Source organism: Ostrinia nubilalis, chromosome Z (genome assembly GCF_963855985.1).
Source record: "Ostrinia nubilalis chromosome Z, ilOstNubi1.1, whole genome shotgun sequence".
In the NCBI taxonomy this organism is placed as follows: domain Eukaryota; kingdom Metazoa; phylum Arthropoda; class Insecta; order Lepidoptera; family Crambidae; genus Ostrinia; species Ostrinia nubilalis.
Genome location: NC_087119.1, coordinates 15,807,797 through 15,830,137, shown reverse-complemented (window position 1 = coordinate 15,830,137; position 22,341 = coordinate 15,807,797). Strand labels below are relative to the sequence as shown.

The following is a 22,341-nucleotide window of genomic DNA, read 5'->3' as shown; positions in this document are numbered from 1 at the left end:
GATACAAAATTAGCTATGTTCAAAAGTTAATACTTACTTGTTTTTATTATTTTTTTTGCATAAGAAAAAACAACATTAATATATTAGAAAAATCTTCAAAAACAGCTCGTCCTACTTAAATGGTGTCTGTTTTCGTTATAAAAATATGTTTTTTTACAGGTAGTTATCAATTTTCTAATATTTTTTATTATAGGTACATATCCTATAGCTTATTGTCGTACCTAGTTGTATTGGGTATTATATTTTCTCAATTTACCCACCAAATTTCATAAAACGAAGAGTTATGGTTCCTTAAAAATCGCAAAAATGATTGTGTATGGAAAAGTTAATTTTAGTAAATTATCTACGTATACACAACGGCAATTTCATACTTTTAACATACGAAAAGTAGTGGTAATAAAAATAAAATAATGAAAATAGCGATATGTTTAACGAAAAGCTTCAACAAAGTTTTAGTACTCGTACTATTTAATTTATGTGAATGGGACAGGAAACAAAATCTAAGGATAATGTATTAGTGAGGACGAGGCTTTGCTTAAAATTTAATAGGTAACCTATAATTGCTATGTGTGAGTGTGATTTACAGCGCACATTGCAACTAGTAGAGCAGTCTGTTGAACCGGCGCCGCGATTGACGTAGGAGGGCTAGCTCGCAGTTTATCAGTCGCAGTTCTAGCGGGCAGTGATAACACGAGCTCAGTGCTATCTTTTCATCACAGACAAAGCCTCCAAGCATCTCCTCATCAATGCAAGAGGTAAGCACTTAGGGGTTCACAATCAACTAGTACTTACATTAAACATGTTTCAAAGTGATAAAACATAACATATGCAAATAATTAGCCATTTTCCAATTCAGACTGAAAATTTTCCAGTATCGATTTCTTTGTCATCGAGAGTTTTCTTTATTAAGTACTTTCATTTGTCGTTAGCCCATCCAGAAAGTTATGTCGCACTTGTTGCATCAAACATAGTGCGTCATCATAGGAACCTACATACATACTTGTACATAAACCTACTAGGTATCGTGATGATCTTCCTTAACTGCACCCGAATTTCTAATTAAAGGTCTAAAACTATTAAAAATTCGTTTATTGTTTTATTAGAAAACATATTTTAAAATAGATGTCGCAAATGACCTTCAATTTTGCGACTTTTATATGGAATATTACATTTCAAAGCCACATTTTCAATGACGTTGGCCAAATATGCGCCGTCCATTTGCATTTCGGCCTTTGTCCAATCAATAAGTTTTCATTGAAGAGTTAACATCCTAATAAAGGGTTCATCATTCCGATTGTTTTAACACTGGTTTACTAAGATGCAACAGCATAAAGGAATAAATAATAATCCAAGTGCTTATCGGGACTAGGGATGCCAGGCGTCCGGCTTTAGCCGGACATGTTTGGCTTTTTAGGGACTTGTCCGGCCAAATATTGCCTTGTCCGGCCTGTCCGGCTTTTGTTAGGCTTTTTATTTGGTTGCGCGCCAGGCGAAAGTCGAGCCACAGAATCATAATTTGAAGCGCACGCATCAGGATGTTGGATAGTAACCGATGATGATAGTACTCACTCATGAACTGACACTAATTGCACATCCCCCCCCCCCCCCCCGTCACATGTCCGGGTTTTAGGGTAAAATGTCCGGCCAAATGAAGCACAAAGTCCGGCTTTTGTGATTTTGGACCTGGCAACCCTAATCGGGACACTTGTTGATTCCACTTAATCATTTCTTTATAGAGCCGTGATCATCTTCGAGTACCTACTTTAAGCAAGTTTTAGGATCTTGTTGCTTGACAAGTGTGCCCTCTGATAGTTAAACAAATCATCTAAAGTGGCCAATCCCAACCAAATTGTTGCACAATAATGAGGACAACAAGCAATCGCCATCGATTACATCCCACCAGTCAATTTAGATCTACCTTTTCCAATTGAGATACTTCCTTCATTGATTTTATATTGCAATAGGATCCGATGAGGCCTTTGTTAGATAACCTAGGCTATTGTGTCTTTGTATATTTCAAAGCAATTAAATAAGTACCTAATTAATAAAATAATACTGCAGCAAACGGAAATCTGATAGTATTTTTTTGAAATAGAAGTGTTATGAGGATTAATACTTTGAAAATTAGGTTTAGGGGAGTTGTTTCTTAAAATAATAAGCTTTAATTTAAATAATCTACGGTTTTGCACTTTGACTTTTTGTGAGTAATATAAGGGTCCTATTTTATAAATACTTGAATCATTTGATTCATACTGTTATAAATTAAATTCAATACTGAAACAAAGAAAATGCACGACTACTTACTTTTTATTATATGTACGACTACTTATAGTATAGGAAACAGTTCAAATGGGTTTTCTATTAATCTTAATATACATACAGTATCTTTCTCATAAAAGTTACATAATTGTCTTAGATAAATATGATATAGTGTGAAATTATGATTTTTCAGAATAATAATAAAAAATTGGACGTATTCCTATTTAGTGACGAGCTAGAACCAATTGAAGCCTATAAATCTACGAGGAAGAGAAAACGCCAGGAGCCAGAAGCAGCAGCAGCAGCAGCCCAGGAGGCCGGACCTTCGACGAGCCAAGCAAGCAACGACAGTAGCGACACCTAGCATAAGATGCCGCGCTTGGAAGTCGCTGAAGAAACTTCCTCACCGCCCGACGTTACAGTGACCGTCGACTATAATGCAGTCATTATTAACGCTGAAGTTGAGCATAGACTGGCGCAAGAAGCTGCCGCGAATAACGGAGAAGCGGAACCTGAACCTGATAATGATGAAATGGAGGAAATGGAACGTATGTACCTAGTTGTTTTGCAACAGACACTCACAACACTGTATACAAAGCTCCGCCTGTATTATTTACTTCTAGTATTCGCAACCTTCTATCACAATATTTATGTAGTTATGTCACAATCAAGCACAAAGTTTTGGGGACATTCTGATGAATTTGGTAAACAAGTAAACCAAGAAAGAAAGATTTTGGTTTACCTGCTGGCATCTGTATTTACAATACATTAACTTTTAGCTCAAACAAATCTTGTCCAGCTATATTATTAGTCAATCTCTTTTTTATATATGTATAAATTTAATATTTGCTTTTAAATTATTGCAATTTAAAAAGGGCAGTTAACTTCAAAATAATTTATTTTTTCAGAGGAAGTACTGGAAATCGATGATGGGATGGACATAGAGGTACGTTTTAGATTTACTTATCTATCTACTAATAGATTCATGAACAATGCGAGTGGTTACTTATTATATTATTATGTAATATCCAGGATATAATATAGCAAGTAAATGTTTAGTTTTTTTAGTAAAATGAAAAGATTTTTTAAACAAAGTTTTATTTAAAAATAATATTTAATGAATGAGCTCGTGCGAAAGATTATTATCTGTAATAATAATTAGGTGTTTAAAGCACAGCGAAATGCTTCGTACTTACCTAAGGTCTATGAACCTTTGGAAATTGTCGATTAAAAAAAAATATTTTTCATAGTTGGTTATAGTAAACATTTGTTTTTTTAATTATTCAACAAGTCAATAAAATTAAATTTTCTTTTCTTTTCTTTCCAGGCAATTCCTATCTTCGAAGATTTTCTGCAATTTATGGAGCCAAATATTAATATAAATATGAACTAGGTAGAATGACTAATATAAATAATATTAGTCACTCTCCCTAGTTGAATTCTACCAATGACGTGTCGTGTTGTGAACTATATGTAGGTACTAAGTACTTCAAATTGTTACCTTACTTCATTTTATACACTATATATTTATTCCTAAATTGATTTTTTTAAAAGGGACCTAAAAATAAAATAAAATGTAAGACTGAAAATGAGTACGGGCCATTTGCACAAACGTTCTTAAATGGAAATTTATGCTAAATGTAATCTAAAATATAATTTTGTTTTTGTCGCATTTAAATATAAGTATGACAATAATAAATAATATTTTAAATGTACTTATTTAGCCTTAGTGCCATTTAATGAATTGTTGAGCAAATGGCCTAAGTTTTATTTATTTTTAGGTATAGTGTTCCATTCTTCTCAAATTATTGTGGGTCACGTTCGTTTGGTTCTAGAAACTCGCGAACATCCACACGTCCTAATCGTTGCAGTTGGTAAAAACCAACAGTTAATCTTCTCACGAATTTATTAGAACAAAATTAATGATTATTAATGTTAATTAAGACTGTCCTATATTTGTCCATCAGGCTAAATGAAAAAATCTATAAAATCAAATCAAATTTGCCAAATTAAGTATTGTACCTGTTATTTTTATAGTTTTTACCTGTAATAATAGAGTTCTTCTTAAAATTGTATGGTGTCTCGTTTGAGACGTAAAGGGTGAAAAACCAGTAGTTAAATGGTTTTCTAATCTGTAAATGTTAAATCTAATCTGTAGCTAATGTGTGTTGACTTGTAAGCTTTAAATGTTAGCTGTGAGTATTATAACTTCGAGGCACTCAGTGTCTAACTGTATTTCTTAATTTTTTTAAAATTGTTGTTTAGATTATTGACTGAGACGAAATGAGAGCTGTGTTGTTATACCCTATAATAAGTTTAATATTATATTCCTGAATTAAGATTGTTATTTTGGATACTGTAGAGATTTACGTTTTTGTTGGATAACCCATTAAAATATAAAAATAAGTATTGTATATTCGTAACTCAAATACTCAATATTATCATTAGTTACCTTTTTAAACTTTAGTGCCAGTATTTTAATTTAATGATTATGTATAAGTAATCCTATGCTTAGACTGGAGTAGACGCAAAAGGATGATTCCTGAATTTAATTTCATTAATGTACCCTGCACATTGCAAACATAACTCTTACTTCAAATCTATCTTATTCTAGTCAAAAATGCATTTATAGTTCATAATTTAGTTAATATGTAACAACTCGTGTTTTTTTTTGTATTTGCGACTCCGTGTTTATTTCTTTTGTAAAAAAATTGCCTCGTCTTCTCATGTCGTGTCCGTCTATTTATGAGTATATTTTATAAAATGTCAATTTGATTTATAATTAGAATTAACTTAATATTACGTCACAGTATGTTATTGATTTGACCCAAAAGTTAATACCTGTAAAATGCTATAAGGTTTTGATTCAACTCTACTCTCAATTTATTATAGACCAACTCTCCTAGGTCTTGCGTTTATAGAATAAGTATATGGTCATTGTTGTAGTTTTAGCTATATGTTTCAATTTTATCATCTAAATGTTAAATTAGTGCGTAGTTATGATAGTAGTAGATTGGACGTAGTATTTCAGTAGGTTCTGTAAGTTATAAAATGTTTCATTGTTGTGAAAGAAAAAAATCATAAAATTATAAAGCGTTTTATTTTATAACATCAAAATAAACGATTAAAGTATGGAACTGAGTGTGATGAAGGAATCTAGGGTTAACTCAAAGATCACAGAAACTAAAGGGAGATGTGACAAGGGCCGGTGTCGCAGCAATATGCCCAAAAAACAGAACACATTGCTGCAGACACGTCTTAATGTAAACAGTTTACATTGCTTGCGTAGTTCTAAAGATTATTCGAACGTTGAGTACTGATACCGCAGTGTATAATGAGCACATAATATTTTGATTACTTTGTGTGTGTCAATTCTCTATGGGTTAACTGCTGAGCGTAGCAAAGCAAATTAGAATCCTTAGCTTGGCTCTACTTTTCACCCCTGCGAGACAATAAACCCAATAGTCATTGGGACTACTATTTATTATTAGACAGGCTGTCAGAGCTAAAATAATTCTCACTGAAGACGGCAGGTCTTTCATCTAAAAGGTGGTTAAATGTAATTTTGAGCTAGAGGCGCAAAATGTGGAATTTTATTACAATTTTCTTAAAACTTTATCTTATAATAACGGTACAAAATAGAATAACCGAAGTAGGAGATCGGTAGATTATAAAGTAAGAAACATTCAAACCATTCAAAAGTGAAAAAATATCAAAGCCTTTTAGTTTGAGGAAGGTAATGTGCCACCTCATGTAATCAGGGTTGCCAGCGAATAAAAGGAACGCAGACGCTGAAGGACCCTGAATTTTAGTAAATTGTCACCTGTGCACGAACGTGAACAAGTTTTTATTAATTTATAGTAGGTATTTTATATAAATTAATAATTTATCACATATATTAATGAAATAGAGAATAAAATAGTGCATGTTTTCTCTTTTACGAGTATTGATTAAGAACGGTCCAACTAAGAAAAGGCAAAATCATTATGTTTTTAGTATATCTAGGTAAAGCCTGGTTCGCGCTAGTTGAGAAATTTAGTCGAGTGACGAGTAATATAATTAGAAGCTACGTGTCCGAACACTAAAAATGTAGTCGAGTAGGTTACCTACTAGGTATCGTATTTTGACAGGCGAGTAGTGCAATGGGTTAGCAATGACGTTGCAATATGTTATGAGTATAATGACCTACACTGAACTGTCCCACCAAACTCATTGACAAGGGGGCGCCACCATCGTTCAACTATAAAGTTTCCAACATGGCAAAAATCTAAACCAGCGATCCGGTATTGGCGGTGGCGCCCCCCTGTCAATGTCCCGAGTGGGGCAGTTCAGTGTATTGGGTCTATAAATCCTTTTTAAATAATCAATAAATTCATATGCCGCTTGTCGCGTAGGTTTGTAATGAATAACAACATTATTTAACTTTGTAATTGACTTGTTCATATTCTTATCAATTTGTATTGAATTTTAAAGATAATATTATAGACTACGATACGATCGTCTTTACCGTTTTTATTCTCACTTTGGACTCACTTTGACACCATAAACATCAGCGAAAATAGCAACTTTCAAATGAAAGCATGGAAAACTTAAAAAAATGAAGCTAGCTTTTAAAAGTGTAAAGGCACGTTTTATGATTAGGCGTGATTAAAAAAAAAAAGAAATTTAGATGTTTTTTTTTTTCATAAAAATGTTGCTTTTCACCCCAGATTACAATATGTCTCACGCCATTGCCTTACTTCAGGCAAAATTAAAAAAAAATGCATGCATTTACTTTTTAGAGATACAACACTATTTTTATTGATTTTCTTAAAAGGATGGTGCCAGAATCAACCCATAGTGCATTTTGTTCCACAGGCCAATACTAATGTGTAAACCGAAGTGCACTGAAATCTATCCCTGGAGTTAAGAGAAAAATAGAGTTTAGTTTTGAATTATTTACATACAAAATATCATCGATGTGTACGTACTACGCATAAGATTACAGAGTACTACGCATAAGGCAACAGTGCTAGATCGCTTATAAAGAATGTCTAAGTCGCACTAAAGTAAGGTGTACGGATGCAGTATGATTAAGTTCAACATATCGAGTGTTATTGAATTCCAAAATCGCGAAATCTTATGCGTAGTACGTATACATCGATGATATTTTGTATGTAAATAATTCAAACCAAAACTCTTTTTTTCTCTTAACTCCAGTTATAGATTTCAGTGCGCTTCGTTCTACACATTAGTATTGGTCTGAGAAACAAAATGCACTATGGTTTCATTCTGGGCAGCACTTGGTCCAACTTCCATACATGGATTGGCACTATCCTTTGAAAATTATATCCAATTAGGTATTGTAGGCTAAATTAAAACCAATAGGTACCTACCTAATACCTACTTAAATGAATTCATCACAAACTATAGTCATTGTGTTTGGGCTTGAGATATGAATACCTAATTACGCAATAAAAAGAACTGAAAATAAATCGGGAAAATTAAAGAATACAATTGCGCTGATTGATATTTTAATACAACTAAGTATTTATGGTACTAGTACAAATAAGATTATTTTATTATGGTGTAACATATACATACATACATATAACTGCTTGTAATCATCTTACTCAGAAAAATCTACGATTTTGAAACAAGGACTACCTATTTTAATTACCAAATTATAAACTGTTGCTTTATAACATTTAATAAACTCATAAATTTTCTTGTCTTGTATGAATGCAGTTTGCGTTAAATAACCAATTTATTTCGAAGATATTAAAAATTGACATTTTGGTAAATGCCATACATTCATGTAATACTTATTATGATTTTCTTAGCTTATCTAAATTATACCTAAATAACCAACACTAACAGAAATTCTATTTAAAATTTACATAAAACAAAACAATGTGATCATTTTAAAAGCATACCTAAAATACGAATATCTAGTAGAATTATTGTAATTTAGAAAAAGTAAGTTAATCATTTTAAATAGGTACAATGTTCATAAAACATCTCATTTGTATATTTAAAACAAAAGGATTCATTCACCTATCTTGTCCAAGGTAACAGAAATGTTCCTACTATTTCGAATAATTCAGTAATCAAAATCGGCTCCTCCTACTGTCTTTTTGCAGTCGTACCTACAGGGTGTCCCAAAATTAGCACGTCTCACCGACACTGGAGGTAGCTGGGCCTAAGATGCATCTCTAACAAGCCTAATACTTAACTATGTCGATAGAAAAGTTTCATAAGTATTGAGATGTGACCAATTTTAGTTATTAATAATGTCCATAGAGAAGATGATGACTTTTGAAATATGACTTACCTAGTTTTTATTATTAAAATTTTACTTAGGTACTAGACTTGTTCGATGCATCTTAAGCTCATCTACCTCTAGTGTACTGACGATGGAGATAGATAATTTTGGGATATTCAATTTTAGGGTTCCGTACCTCAAAAGGAAAAAACGGAACCCTTAAAGGATCACTTTGTTGTCCGTCCGTCTGTCAAGACCCTTTTTCACAGGAACACGTACAGTCATAAAGCTAAAATTTATACTAAATACTCAAGTCTACTGTCTCTTAGAGCTGTGGAAAAATCAAACTTCTAAGCCAACGCAATCTAAAGTTACAGTCGTTTATTCCGCAAATTTTCGCATATTTTCGACATTCGTAAGGGAATTAAAACCTACAAAGTACTTCCCGTGAACTCAGAATCTTTAAATTTGGTACGAAGCAACGTCTTATAGCACAAATTAAGGACAATTTGCGAAAACCGTAAATTTTTAGTTACATCATACATATAATAAAAATATTTTTAATAATTTTAAGCTTACTACCCCTTTCCTCATGAACGCGTAGAGGTATTTATATTGAAATTCATATCAAATACTCAGGTCTATAACACCTTCAAGGCTGTAATAAAATCAAAGTTTTATACCTACAGGTTTGTACGGATCCCTCGATGGGCGAGTCCGACTCGCACTTGGTCGGATTTTGTAATTCTCATTGGACATCAAAAGATCATTGTACTAACTAATAACATCAATAAGGGTAAATAAATTAAAGCTTACAATAGTTCACACGTAGCTATCAAATGGATAATAATATGGTAGGTATAAACTAAACGAAATATTGTACAATAACTTTTGGATGAATAAGAATAAGCCAAAGCAAACGGTTTGCAACAGTGAACTTAGTAATACTAAAGTATCGCAACTTGACAACTATTTTATCTGTAGCATATCAACCTATACCTAACTGGGCGCAAATACTCGTGGCAGGAGGTGTAATAATAAACAGTGCATATAACGTTTTCTCCCGCACTCACACTGGTTATGAGCTACTTACGTCACACAGAGGCAGGCATAGCGTTGTTTATATTATGTAATAATTAAATAAAATATTGGAGAGTGTGCATCTCTGTTTCAAAAATTACTTATGACCCCGTCGGCATACATTTAGTATGGAAGCGGGAAACATTGAATTTTCAGATAGATCCAGTTTATTCTGTAACCTATTATTTAAACCATTTGAAAGAGCTCATGAAGCACTTTCAGGATCAGTAACCAGTTTTTCAATATCTTGTATAGATTAGAAATAATCGAGTGAGATCACTTTACGTTTCTACCCTGTATAGAGTCTGGGGTGATAACGAACGGTCTGGTGTTTCTTTCCCTTAATTTTAAATCTACATGATTGTTACTTATTATTTACTATTATTGACACAATATCATAAAAATGCTACTACTTATACTACCTATTTAATGACGGATTACAAAACAGCTTTGGGAATCTTAAAAGCATTTTCATATTTTTATAAAAACTAATTTTCGATTAGCTGTGGCGCCTAGAAGGGAAATGTCTGATAAATAAAGTACAATATTTGAAACATCTAGGTATCAATTCTTAAGGTACAGTGCTCAATCCAATATTTTCATATAATGTTAAGCTTATGTGACTATGAGTTAATTATGTCATAGAAAAGCATTCAAGATTCTACTTAACACTATTTTCATTACTGACCAAACTTTGACGCATCATATGAATTGGAAGCTGTTTGCAATAAGTACAGGGTTTTTACTACGTTAACGGACACAAGGCACTTTCTCCATGAGTGTCCAGAGCATAACATAAAGGTATGTAGGCAGATTTTTATCATCATGGAAAACAAATAACAGTAGGCATGAACATTATTATATGTATATTATTGAACATTATAAAAGGGCACTTAAGTAAGTTGATGTTCTATCAATGGTTGTATAAAGTGTTCTTCATGAATTTTTTACAAAATCATAACCATAAAATCTCAACGTTCATAAACACATTTCTAGAATTGAGATCAGATTTTTGATATGGTTTTCACAGATGCAAATTCTTAATTAACTAGTGTAAATATGTACTCAAGTATATGTATAAAAGTTTTAGTTCATTTACTTCATAGCCGAATGTAGTTTCATTCAAAAACCTAAAGTTGAAATAATTTATATTTTTGTCGTTTCTGACCAATTAAAAATGAAAATGAAAATGAAAATACTTTTATTAAATAAACACTTTACAATTACAAGATATGTGCCGCTCTCGTATAAGGTTAACCTGTGTAACGAGAGTCAGGCTCCTCCTCAAAAAAACATAAGACTAAAATTTAGTGTTTAGATTAAATTTTATCTTTTAATTTAAAAAATAATTTAAATAGAAAAACAAAACAAAAATGTGTGTGTGATAGTGTGAGTGTGATTTTGTGTGTAACTGAATAAGTGTGCTAAGAGAAACTAGTAATTGTCTGGATTAACTTTTCTAAAGTGTCGTACGTATATTGTTCCATCCATTTTATAATAAGTTTTTTAAACGTTACCGAAACAAGTTGTGTGATGTCTTTACTTGTTGCAAGTATTTTGTTGTACAGTCTAGGGGCCATGTGTGAAAAATGCCGTTTCATGAGTGTTGAGTGTGTTATGGGAATAGTGAACCTAGGGACTCTCCTTTTGTCTAATGTAGTATGTGGGACTATTTTGTTGTGGAATCTACATAAGGTTAATAGTATGTATAATTTACGGACTGGGAGAACCATAGCTTGCTGATACAGATGCTCTGTTGGGAACCGATAAGGAAGACCTAGTGCAACTTTGAGAACGGCTCTTTGAGCTCTTTCCAGCAGAATCATATGAGTCTTCGCCGCGTTACCCCAAACACATAGACAGTAAGTAAGGATGCATTGACAAAGAGCTTTGTAAGTTGAGACAAGAAGATCGTGATCTGCTGCAATACGTAACTGTCTGAATGCAAATATGAGTTTGCGCGCCTTAGCGGAGACTATATTTAGATGTTGCTTCCATTGGAGGTTGTCATCGACAGTGACACCGAGATATTTGATTGTCTGAATGCGGGAGAGAGTAGGACAATGACAGGGTGATTGTATGTTCTGGTTGCAGGGGAATGTGTGTAACGTTAGGCATATATTGTTGTCTGGACTTTTGGCTTTTGTCTTGCTAAAACAGAGGAATTTGGTTTTTTGGGAGTTAATTGTTAGAAGATTGTGCTCTAACCAGGCTGTTATATGACTTAGTCCTGTTTCTGCTATATGCTTCGCCTCTTCCCATTTTTTACTATGGAATAAAACCACAGTGTCGTCTGCAAACATGATGGTGTCAGCCCCAGGAACACTCAGATCACATAAACTATTTATGTAAATTAAAAATAGTGTTGGACCGAGTGTACTGCCTTGCGGGACACCGTAGTTGCATGGAGCAGACTTGCTGTGATACTCATCCACTCTCACGATTTGACGTCGACCTGTCAGATAGTCCGAGAACCAAGAGTGTACTATGCCCCTAATACCTGAACTCTCTAGCCGTGCGAGTAATATCGAGATAGAAACTGTGTCGAAGGCTTTCTGGAGATCCAAAAATACTCCAACGCAGCAATCACCCTCGTCTAGGTACTTGGTAATCAGAGAGGTCAGTTTGAGCACAGCATCCTCCGTTGATCTGCCAGCACGAAATCCGTACTGGTTTTCTGAAAGCAGATCTGCCTTATTCAGGTAGCTGACCAGTCTGCGGTTGACGAGTTTCTCCAATATCTTTGACATGGTCGATAGAAGTGATATTGGCCTATAGTTTGATGGGTTCTTCCGGTCTCCAGCCTTATGTATGGGACAAACAATGGCAGTTTTAAAAGAGGTAGGAAAAACACCTGTCGTGAAACTCAAGTTACAAATGAAAGCAATTGGTGCCACTATTAGTTCCTTAATCATCTTCAAAACACGAACAGTAATCTTGTCACCTCCGCCAGCACTATTGGAATCGAGTTTTGCTATTATATTGGCGACCTCAAGGGGGTCCGTTGGTAGGAACGACATTGAGTGCACAGGTGCAGTTGTAGTCTTTATTTTGTTTATTAAGTCTGATTCCGTCAGCCCTAGTTTGTGCAGTGTTTGATTGGCGAGATCACTGCCCACATTCGTAAAATATTGATTAACTTTATCTAGTGACGTTTCTGGATTATCATCCAAGGTGAGTAGATTTGACTCCGATTCTTTAATTTTTGTCATGTTGCATAGTTCTTTGATGATTTTCCAGGTTTCTTTATTGCTCCCAACCGATTTTTCTAATTTGTTCTTATAATAATTTCTTTTGGCATATTTTATCAATTTATTACATGTATTTCTATAATTTTTATATTCTATTTCTAAATTTAGATCATTAGGCGTTTTTTTTAATTTTTTAAGTAATTTGTCCCGATTCCGAATTGATTTTACTATTCCAAATGTTATCCAAGGTTTCAATGGTTTCATTTTGTTTGGTATCTTTGTGGTTTTTGTGTTTTTATTTATTATATTCTTGATATTATTGATTAGATACTCAGTAGCTAGATTTACATCCGTCAAACAATAAAAATAGTCCCAGTTTAAGTCCAAAAAATCTTTCTTAACATTTTCATAGTCAATTTTATTTACAGTTAGTGGTTTCGAAATTTTCCTAATAATGGATTTGTAAATATTTAGTAAAATTGGCGAGTGGTCCGTGAACTCGTCAAAAACCAATGTCTGGCAGAACAATGATGTTTTTACCATAAAGTGGTCTAAGCATGCATTTAGTCTTGTTGGCCTATTTATACCTTGTTTAAGACCATGATAAGCCATGGTATTTAAGTAATCACTTGCTGCGCTGTTTAGGTGTTCTGACAAGATGTTGATGTTCACATCACCTGTGAGAATTATGTTCCTAGTAGTGATGGTTTCCAATAGATGGTTCAATGAGTTAATGTAACGTGAAGGGTTTTTGAAGGATGGTGGCCGATAGGTACATATAACTGATGTTTCGTTATGAAAATTGAGCAACAAACAATTCCCATCGCAAATCGCAATCTCTGAGCAGGTGACTTCAATATTATTTTTGATGTATACTACGACACCATCATTCTGATTGAATGTACGTTGACTAACAAAGGAGTTGTATCCGTCTACAACAGGCACTGGGACGTTAGAATTTATCCAACACTCCGATAACACAACAACGTCAATGGGGAGATCCAACTCTTTCATGAATATCAAAAACCTGTCGAGATTGCAGAATATACTTCTAATGTTGACTGACAAGATAAACATAGAATCCACACAATCCGTGCTTAAAATTGTTCTAGCCGACACAGGAGAATCTGCGTATGTACATGGTATTTGACCTAATTGTTCTATCTCAACATCAATGCTTTTGCGTTGTGTTTCCATGTTTGGTTAGAGAAATAAGACTGTGCTGTAATGTGTTAAAGTTGGCAACAATATAGTATAAGAAACCTGAGTTGTGCGACATGAAGTTTCCATTTTGACCTGTAGTTAGCAGATACAAATGGTTTAGTAAATTTCCAGAACTATTAATAAATTTTACTAGTTCAATATGTATGTAATTTAATGTAACTATGTTGATTTGATATGTGTATTTGTTTTTGTGTGTGATAAGTGATTGTGTGAGTGCATTTATTATTATGTATGAATATTTGAAATGTATAGTGATTAAACATCTATTTTTGAAAACAAAATAACATCCTACTCCTTTTAAAACAATGGATATAATGCGAGTTAAATGAATGAACAATGAAAAAAGCAAATAATAAAACAAGAAAGTACAAACTATGATAGTACACTGTTTACATAGTCATGGTTTTATTTTGTCGAGGTCTGATTCTGAGTTGATGCGGTGTGCTTGAGTTCCGTCGTTTAAGCGTAGGTAGACTGTGCCACGCGATGTCCAGCAATATTTGTACTTATGGGACTTGGCAAAGTCTCGTGCAACAGCATACAATTTTTTGGTTTTGAATGTCAGACTCTCCGTGATAAATACAGGCTTCGACGGTCCTTGCAGCGATAGATGGGATGTGCTTAATTTATTACTGGGGTGTCTCCCATTGAATGATCTAACTGATTTCAGTACTTCGTCTTTTTTGAAAATATTATTGAATTCAACAATAATTGGTTTGTTGTTGGGCACTTATTTGTAAATATAACAACAGCTATCGACTGAATTTCATTGTTCGTTAAACCACAGAATAATAATAAGTACTGCGTACGCTTTTGTATAAACTGACAACCCGCAGAAGTGCACTGCCCATTACCAAAAAAAAATTATCACCATTAAAAACAGTGTAGTGTTACAAAGGCTGGTTGCCAACTGCTATCAAGAACAATATCAATAAAATTGATTTTCAGGTTGACATCCTAAGGCCCTGTTCAGACGGCATTTCACCACACTATTTTTTCAGGAAATGTTTTCTAATAACATTCTGCAAATAACGTACAGTTCTAAAATGCGAACTTTTATAACAGTACAGCATCTTGGGAAAAAGGCCGAAGCTCGATAGCACAGAGCTTACGACGCAAAGTTACTATCATTTCACAAATTGTTACTTACGTCTACTTACTTATAATTTTGAAACAAGTCACGCCGTCCTCACAGGCTGTGCACCAAATATTTAACATAAACTCGTACCTACATGAAGTCTAATGACATTACATAAATAGATCGAAAATGTACAAAATCCATGGACACAAAGTTATAATTCTTAATTGAAACACAACTGGCCTAAACTTGATCTCGATTCATGTGAGGACATACTTAGAATAAGCTATTACACTCTGCGCCTTTTTGAAGCAGCTTCCCTTCTGCATTGGTCCTCCTGCAATAAATCAAACAAGGGCGTTATTAACACTGAATTAATTATTTAAAATAAATACCTAAGCATTTTCTTTCCCAACGGGTCCATGAGAGTATTTTAAAGTTAAATTGTTCATACACTCTTTTATCGTTTGCTAACTGTAGGTTACTTGTACTACTTGGGTGCAAATTGGGGATGAAAATTTTAATGTGTTTTAAAATTTCATGGAACTGGTGGGAAAAGAAGAACAATAGAGTCGTGTACCTTTGGAAATAATCAGTTTGAAATTGCTTATTTGTCCGGCTCCTCCGACTGTGGCAAATCGACCGTGGTACATGGATTTGCTCCACTAAAAATTTAACGCTATTGCTAAAATATTTACTAGGCTTGTGTTAGGAGTTGGTTTTCCACAAAATTGTTTACCGATCCGGAATCGGTAAACGGGAATAGGTATTTGTTTCGACCCTCGAATTGGCAGCCTGGCCAACACCTATAGCTAATTAACTAATAAGTAATACTTTTCTTTGATAGGAGGACATTGAATGGTAACAGCGCTGCCAATCGGTCATTATGGAAATCACTGGGGGACGGATAACTTTCAGTAGTGGCCGTCTTAATCCTGAAATGATGATGATGATGATCAATGAAAAAAATGTTTTAAGACCTCCGTACCTCTATTCACGACCACCGCTGCTGCAACCGGTCTCTCTCCTGCATGAGCAGCTCAGTCTCCTGCTTCAGCCTCTCTGTGGCCTGATTCAGCCAGTCCCGGTCTTGCTTCACACCTTCGCGTTCAGACTTCAGCTTAGTTAAAGCAAACACCATGTCTGAAATGAGAAGAGATTTATCAACAAATATTGTCATAAAATACTTATCGGATACCATGGACGGACATCCTTTTTATGCGATATCAGAACGCTTTTTCTTCTTGTTTGCAAGGCGTAGGTTCTGTTTTTCAAAGTCAAATCAAAAATAAATAATTAATTATTTATTTTTGATTTGACTTTCAAAAACATTGTAAACAGTATTATTTGAGATCGTTGTTTTATGAGTTGATTTGTTCTTCAATTCAAAGTTGATCTTTTGTTAAAAGTTCAATTCAAATCAAAATATTTGGAGTGCTGAAAGAAATAAAGAGCGTACAAAAATGCAACAGAGATGTAACTACTCGTTTAACCGCTAAATACAGTAATGGTTCGGCCAAACCAACGCGTGCAGACCGCGTGCGCGATGGCGATGACGATTTGTAGAAATCAGTAGGATCGAGAATATTTAATTTAGACGCTACCACTAGAACTGGTACTGGAAACGCTTTGCTACAATGTATTCCGATGTTAATTAGTTAGTATAATTTATAATTAAGTATAGGTAACTAACTAGCATTACTATAAAATCATCTTTCAATGCTTCGGATGACCTTGCAACGTCTTTACGAGAACAATGTAACCGATTAGGGACTTCATACAATGACACATACAAATAGTATAACACCCATACTTACTATCCTTTACAAGTACATACCTACTTACAGTAGGTCCATACGTGCAGCCGTTTTAAATGATCACGGTCATATCTATAAACTCGTAGATTGGTGAAGATATTGAATTAATGAAGGCACGAGTAAGTACTACGACACGTACCTACTACGACAAATTAATGCAAATCACCTACTTACTTGTCTTAAATGACTACCTACCTCCTTTTTCAAATCTTTGCATTAAGTCTATTTATGCATTCTCGTACCTATATCTCTTTGTATACGCGGTTCTTCACTTTATGCTTAAAGCGTATCCTCTGTTTCTTTGGACAAATTATGCGGTCTCCAAGGCATTGTCTGGAGAAACAAATTATCTTGGGATAAATGGAAGGCAGACGTGCTCGGAGCAGAGCACCGACAAGATGCTCGCGGTGAGGAAGACGGTGGGCGGAAGTTTGCATCGTGCGGTCCACGCAGCTTATGACCGCAGTCTGTGGAGGAACACTATAATATGTGGTCGGGATCCTCATCAGTGAGGGACCGAAGAAGAAGAAGAATCTAAATATTAAAAGCGAAAGATAACTGACTGACTCACTCATCACGAAATCTCAGAAACTACAAGTGCTAGAAGTCTCAAATTTTGAATGGGAGTTCCTTTTAGAACGTAGATGCTGACTAAGACGGGATTTTACGAAACTCCACCCCTAAGGGGATAAAATCCACGCGTACGAAGTCGCGGGCGGCCGCTAGTCTACATTTAAGAGTTGATTGAAAATCAAAGTAAAAACATTAAGTAACGTCGTGCGTAGGCTCTTAATGACAAAAGACAGGACAAAATGGCTGGGACAAGGAAGTCTATGCCCAGCAGTAGACTGCTATGAGTGCTGCTTAAGAAGGTGATGATGTATTTGTCCCCGTCGCGGTCGATGAAGTAGTGCTGCTTCAGCGTGTCCAGGACTAAAGGGATAGTGCTGTTGATCCTTTTTTGATCACCCACCAATGGGTCATCCTGTATATACTCACGGTCTAGCTCAAAGAAGTGCGCTTCATGGAGAAGCAAGTCCAGGTGTGGGAAGTCAGCCGGGAGGAGCAGCTTCTTGTTGCGGAGGAAGTTCAGGATGTGTCGGAACATGTCCCCATCGCGGTCGATGAAGTAGTGCTGCTTCAGCGTGTCCAGGACTATCGGAATGGTGCCGTTGAACATCTTGCCGAGGCGGGAGTCGGGGTAACTGAAAATTACATTAATAGATGATTAAAAACTAATGTTATTACATAAGAAAGTAGCTTTGCCTGTCCATCTACCATTACCTACACCAGTTTATTATTGTGATTATTCATTTTATATTATGCCTTTACCCTTTACCTGATGGTGGCAGAATTGAAGCCATCGTGTTTTGAACTATGGTAAGATAAGGTTCCAAAACCAATGATAAAAATTATCTATGCCAATTAAAATAAACAAAAGAAAGCAAATATTAATAACTACTTAATATTCTTAAGTGTTTTGGAAGTATAGCAAAATACTATTCTGGAAGTTTGTTTTGGCTTCATTAAACATACTTATTTCCTTCCTTGTTTGGTTCGCCTATATTTGGTAGAGCAAACTTCTTTTAGGAACACACCGTTATCATTAAGAAATGCACTATCGCTTCAAAAATTTACACCTATGTACATTTTCAAATCAGTCTTAAAACATTTCAGTCATTTTTCAGCTGTCAGCTGAACAAACCTTTAAAAATGAATTTAGGTAATTGGTATGTAACTTCAGTTTTAAAACAACTCCTGAGAGATCGTGAATAATTTACTGAATTCCAAGACATCTGACTTCGTAATGACCTACATTACTCACTAAAATACAAAATGTAGGCAGGTATAGGACAGTCGCATCAAGCTCACTACCACTCAAATGCCAAGATTGGCAGGGCAGATTTAGTGTTGCTGTATACTTTGAATCAAACAACCTACTTATATCATATTGGAAACCAAGTTCGCTCGTTCGCTATCCCCGCTCCGCTCGTAATCATGTCAAGTCAGATGAACTAACTTGCAGGTTCTTGTATAAGTCTAAAGCAAAGCAGCTTTGCTCAAATAATTCTGTTTCCTCCACTTTATATTATTATTACAGTGAGCTCTCCTAAAACCCTAAAAAAACATCGATATTCTCGAAACTGGTGAACACAATTTCTTTCCTTGAGCTACTTATGCGTGTGCTTATAAAACATGGCTGCGAAAAGTACTGTTGCGTCGTTGGTTCTTCGTCGAGGTGCACAATTCGCAAGATATTTATTTTCGTGCCCTCGAGTGAGTTGATTAAAAGTGCTGGCTGAGGGCAAGAGCGGGGCGCGGGCGCGGGCGGGGGAGCGATCCCGCGGCCTGCGGCCACGCCGGCGGCGGCGGCCCGCTCCCATCGAGAAATAACACGCCGAGCACAGATAAAACAAGCTTATTTACAATCCCACCTACCCACCGACACACCGTTACATAACCAGCATATAACCTTTTATTTATTATGCACCACTTTTAAGCACCATTCACACTCGTGCCGTGTTGTGAAAATGCGAAGAAAGTGCCCTTGGAAACAGATCCTGGATACATTTCCAAGGGATATGATAAGACTTTTTTAGCTTTGATAGAATCCCTAATATTATGTCGCATCATTCTAATGCATCCGGCATCACGATGTGTCTTAATTGTCAGTAGGGCGGTGCAATGATGTGCTGAATTTCATTAAGAATATGTGATACCTACGGGCATGTTACGCGTGTTACTTACTTACTATTTCACAGAAATCTAGATAGCTTGATCTAATCGATGTAAATACATATTAATTTTGAAATAGCCTGGAGAAGTTATAAAACAAATACGGTGAGCAGAATTTCTTTCCCTCTTTACGGTAACCTGTACCTGACGCGTTAGTGGTGTGAAACCATCTTTACATTTTTCGACACAAAGCAAAGCTGATAATTTATACCGCAGCTGAAACCTCGCGGGCTTATTTAAAACTAACTTCGCATCTACCCGCAATTATCTCCATTATCTTCGTTTTAAAAATAACTGTCGCATGTCGCGAAGATAATTATCTAGCTGGGCCTGTCGGGACCACTAACTATGGGCTGCCTGTGTTACGGGCTGCCTCAAATTATAAGGCAAATACAGAACCCGTTGTTGAAATGTGCCGGTCTTTATATAGACACCCACCATTTATGATGTCTTCAGCTACCCTTTCTCTTCGCTTATTGGTAGAGTAATAAATTGTGATCAAATTGCTTTATTTAACAGTAGTTTTAAAGTAACACGTTAACCATAATAACAATTTCAGCTCGTACAAGGCCTCTAAATGTGTTATGTTGGTTGTGGAAGAAGAGCTTACACTAATAGGTAACATTTCTTTCGTCGTTTTTTATTTTCAGCGTAAAAGGTACGACGTCAAAAGTACACACCACAACACACCAAAACATGGGCCTCCAAAGAAAAATAACACGCGCAGAAGTCGATTTTACCGCTTTGGAAAAAAAGCCATTTTTGGATGGAACTGCGGACTTAAAAAGACTATAGTTTTGTACAAACAAACTCCCCTTATACAATACAAAATCGGAGGGTTTATTAATTCTTTGATTTTACCGTTTTGCAGGCATTTTGAGCTTCGTCGTAGTAATGTACAATTAGAAAAAAGCAGTAAGTATTTCTAAAACTGACGAATTTTACGCAAATCGTCAATTTTTAATAATTTTTTTTTACTTATTGCAATCAGACTCCCACCACGAGCGTTTAATTCGTGTGGGTCTTCGTTTAGGAGCTAGGTAGAGTTTGGGCTCTATTATTTTATTGATAAGTACATACTGATAGCTGTATTTTCCTGTACCCACTTCGGATTTTGGTCATTGGGATTATACCTAGTTAGACCTTGTTCTTCCACAGTAAATTTCACTAACGGCTTTTGTACAAATACAAATAACTTTCAAAATCAATTGCGAATATTTATCATTTTCTAGATTTGCTGGCGTCGTAGAATTTGTAGACCACTTTCAACAACACCGATGTTTGCAACATCCAGCTTGGAAAATTGAACACAGAGAAGATAGTCTAAATATGAAAGGAGAAACTGACTGACTCACTGACATATCAACGCACAGCCTAAACGGCTAAACGTAGGCACTTGAAATTTGGAAGGAACATAGCTTAGGTACCGTAGAGGTGCACTAAGAAAGGAATTCCCGAAATTCCCACGGGAACGGGAATTAGCGGGAAAATCCTTTTCTATGAAAAATCTAAACCGCTTAAGTTAGACGCTTGAAATTTGGCATGCAGGTACCTTAGTAAACTTAAAGCTTAGTTACAACAGGATATTGCAAAATTCCCACGGGAACGGGAGTTAGCGGGAAAAAACATTTGTATGAAAAAACCCACGCGCACGAAGTCGCGGGCGGCCGCTAGTAGTAAATAATAACTGTTACAAACTCACGCAGTAAGAGTTTCCAGGGAAGATGTGTAGATGGTGCCTCCGACATCGATGTGGACAGGCGCGTTGAACTTGGTGGTGGGCGCCACTCGTGGGATGCCGGCAATCGGGGGCTTCTCCATGCCGCTGCCATCGGGCTGCGGGCTCCCGGGCTTGGTCACAGGTAGCATCGTCTCTGGAAATGTACATGGGATGATGATGTAAGTAACCGACCATAAGGTCGTTGGGTCTCCCTCCACTGCAAGATGACTCTCCAATTTACAAATCGTAATTGAAATCGATGTAGGTATTTCTGTTCTTAATTATGCTGCACTTTCGACTAGAAATAACCTCTGTGGATTTCGATTACGATGTTAGTTTCCCAGCAAACCTAGATGACGTTTTCCAAGTTACGTAATTTCGCGAAGCAGAATGTTTTAAAAATAGGTATGTAGGGTGGTAACCTACTTGAAAAGCGCTTAAATTATTGGCGAGTAACTTTAAATAGGATTTTATGGCAGCTTCGAATTAATTATAATTCCTATAAGCTCTATGACATACTTAAATAACCATTTGCATTCATGTAAGAAATACCTAGTAATAAAAAATATTTTCATTTCTGTTTGGGTTGACACCTTTCTTGGCAAAAGTCCTATCTGTGCAGCAATCTCTGTGACGCAAGTACAGTTTGTCTATAAAGTCGTGACATAAAATGAGGGCGCTTTTTTTCTTCATGTAGCAACCCTATACAATTTGACCAAATGAGTTTGATACTAGGGCAATTTAGTTAGGGGTAGATTTTTCTATCCTTAGATATCTTTTGACTGATGAATAAACTTGTCATTTTGACATATTTTCCATACTGAAACTGTCAATGTGCCAATCTTATTCTTCAGTTAAAAGTTATCCGACGATTGAAAAATCAGCCCTTAACCAATTTAGACGACGATATTTTGTTTTTGTTTTTATACAGTAGGTACCTATGCTTATGAGAGGTTTTACCAAGCATTTTTGTTGAATCAGCATAATAAAAA

General features: G+C 35.4%; 2 protein-coding genes across 2 annotated transcripts in view; one reads left to right on the top strand and one right to left on the bottom strand.

Moving 5' to 3' along the window:
• LOC135086586 (circadian locomoter output cycles protein kaput-like) overlaps positions 1-5,325 on the top strand; it is a 77,203-nt gene extending 71,878 nt beyond the window's left edge. The window contains exon 10 of the mRNA XM_063981339.1: positions 3,587-5,325. Coding sequence (XP_063837409.1) covers positions 3,587-3,652 — 66 coding nt within the window. The 3' untranslated portion in view covers positions 3,653-5,325. The remainder of the gene's footprint in view (positions 1-3,586) is intronic.
• A 9,397-nt stretch (positions 5,326-14,722) lies between these two features.
• The window catches only part of LOC135086523 (BTB/POZ domain-containing protein Tiwaz), a 40,219-nt gene continuing 32,600 nt past the window's right edge, over positions 14,723-22,341 (bottom strand). Inside the window, exons 2-5 of the mRNA XM_063981253.1 lie at positions 21,332-21,503; positions 17,893-18,098; positions 16,065-16,219; positions 14,723-15,413 (exon numbers count right to left, since the gene is read on the bottom strand). Of these exons, the coding sequence (XP_063837323.1) occupies positions 16,071-16,219; positions 17,893-18,098; positions 21,332-21,498 (522 nt within the window). The 5' untranslated portion in view covers positions 21,499-21,503 and the 3' untranslated portion in view covers positions 14,723-15,413; positions 16,065-16,070. The remainder of the gene's footprint in view (positions 15,414-16,064; positions 16,220-17,892; positions 18,099-21,331; positions 21,504-22,341) is intronic.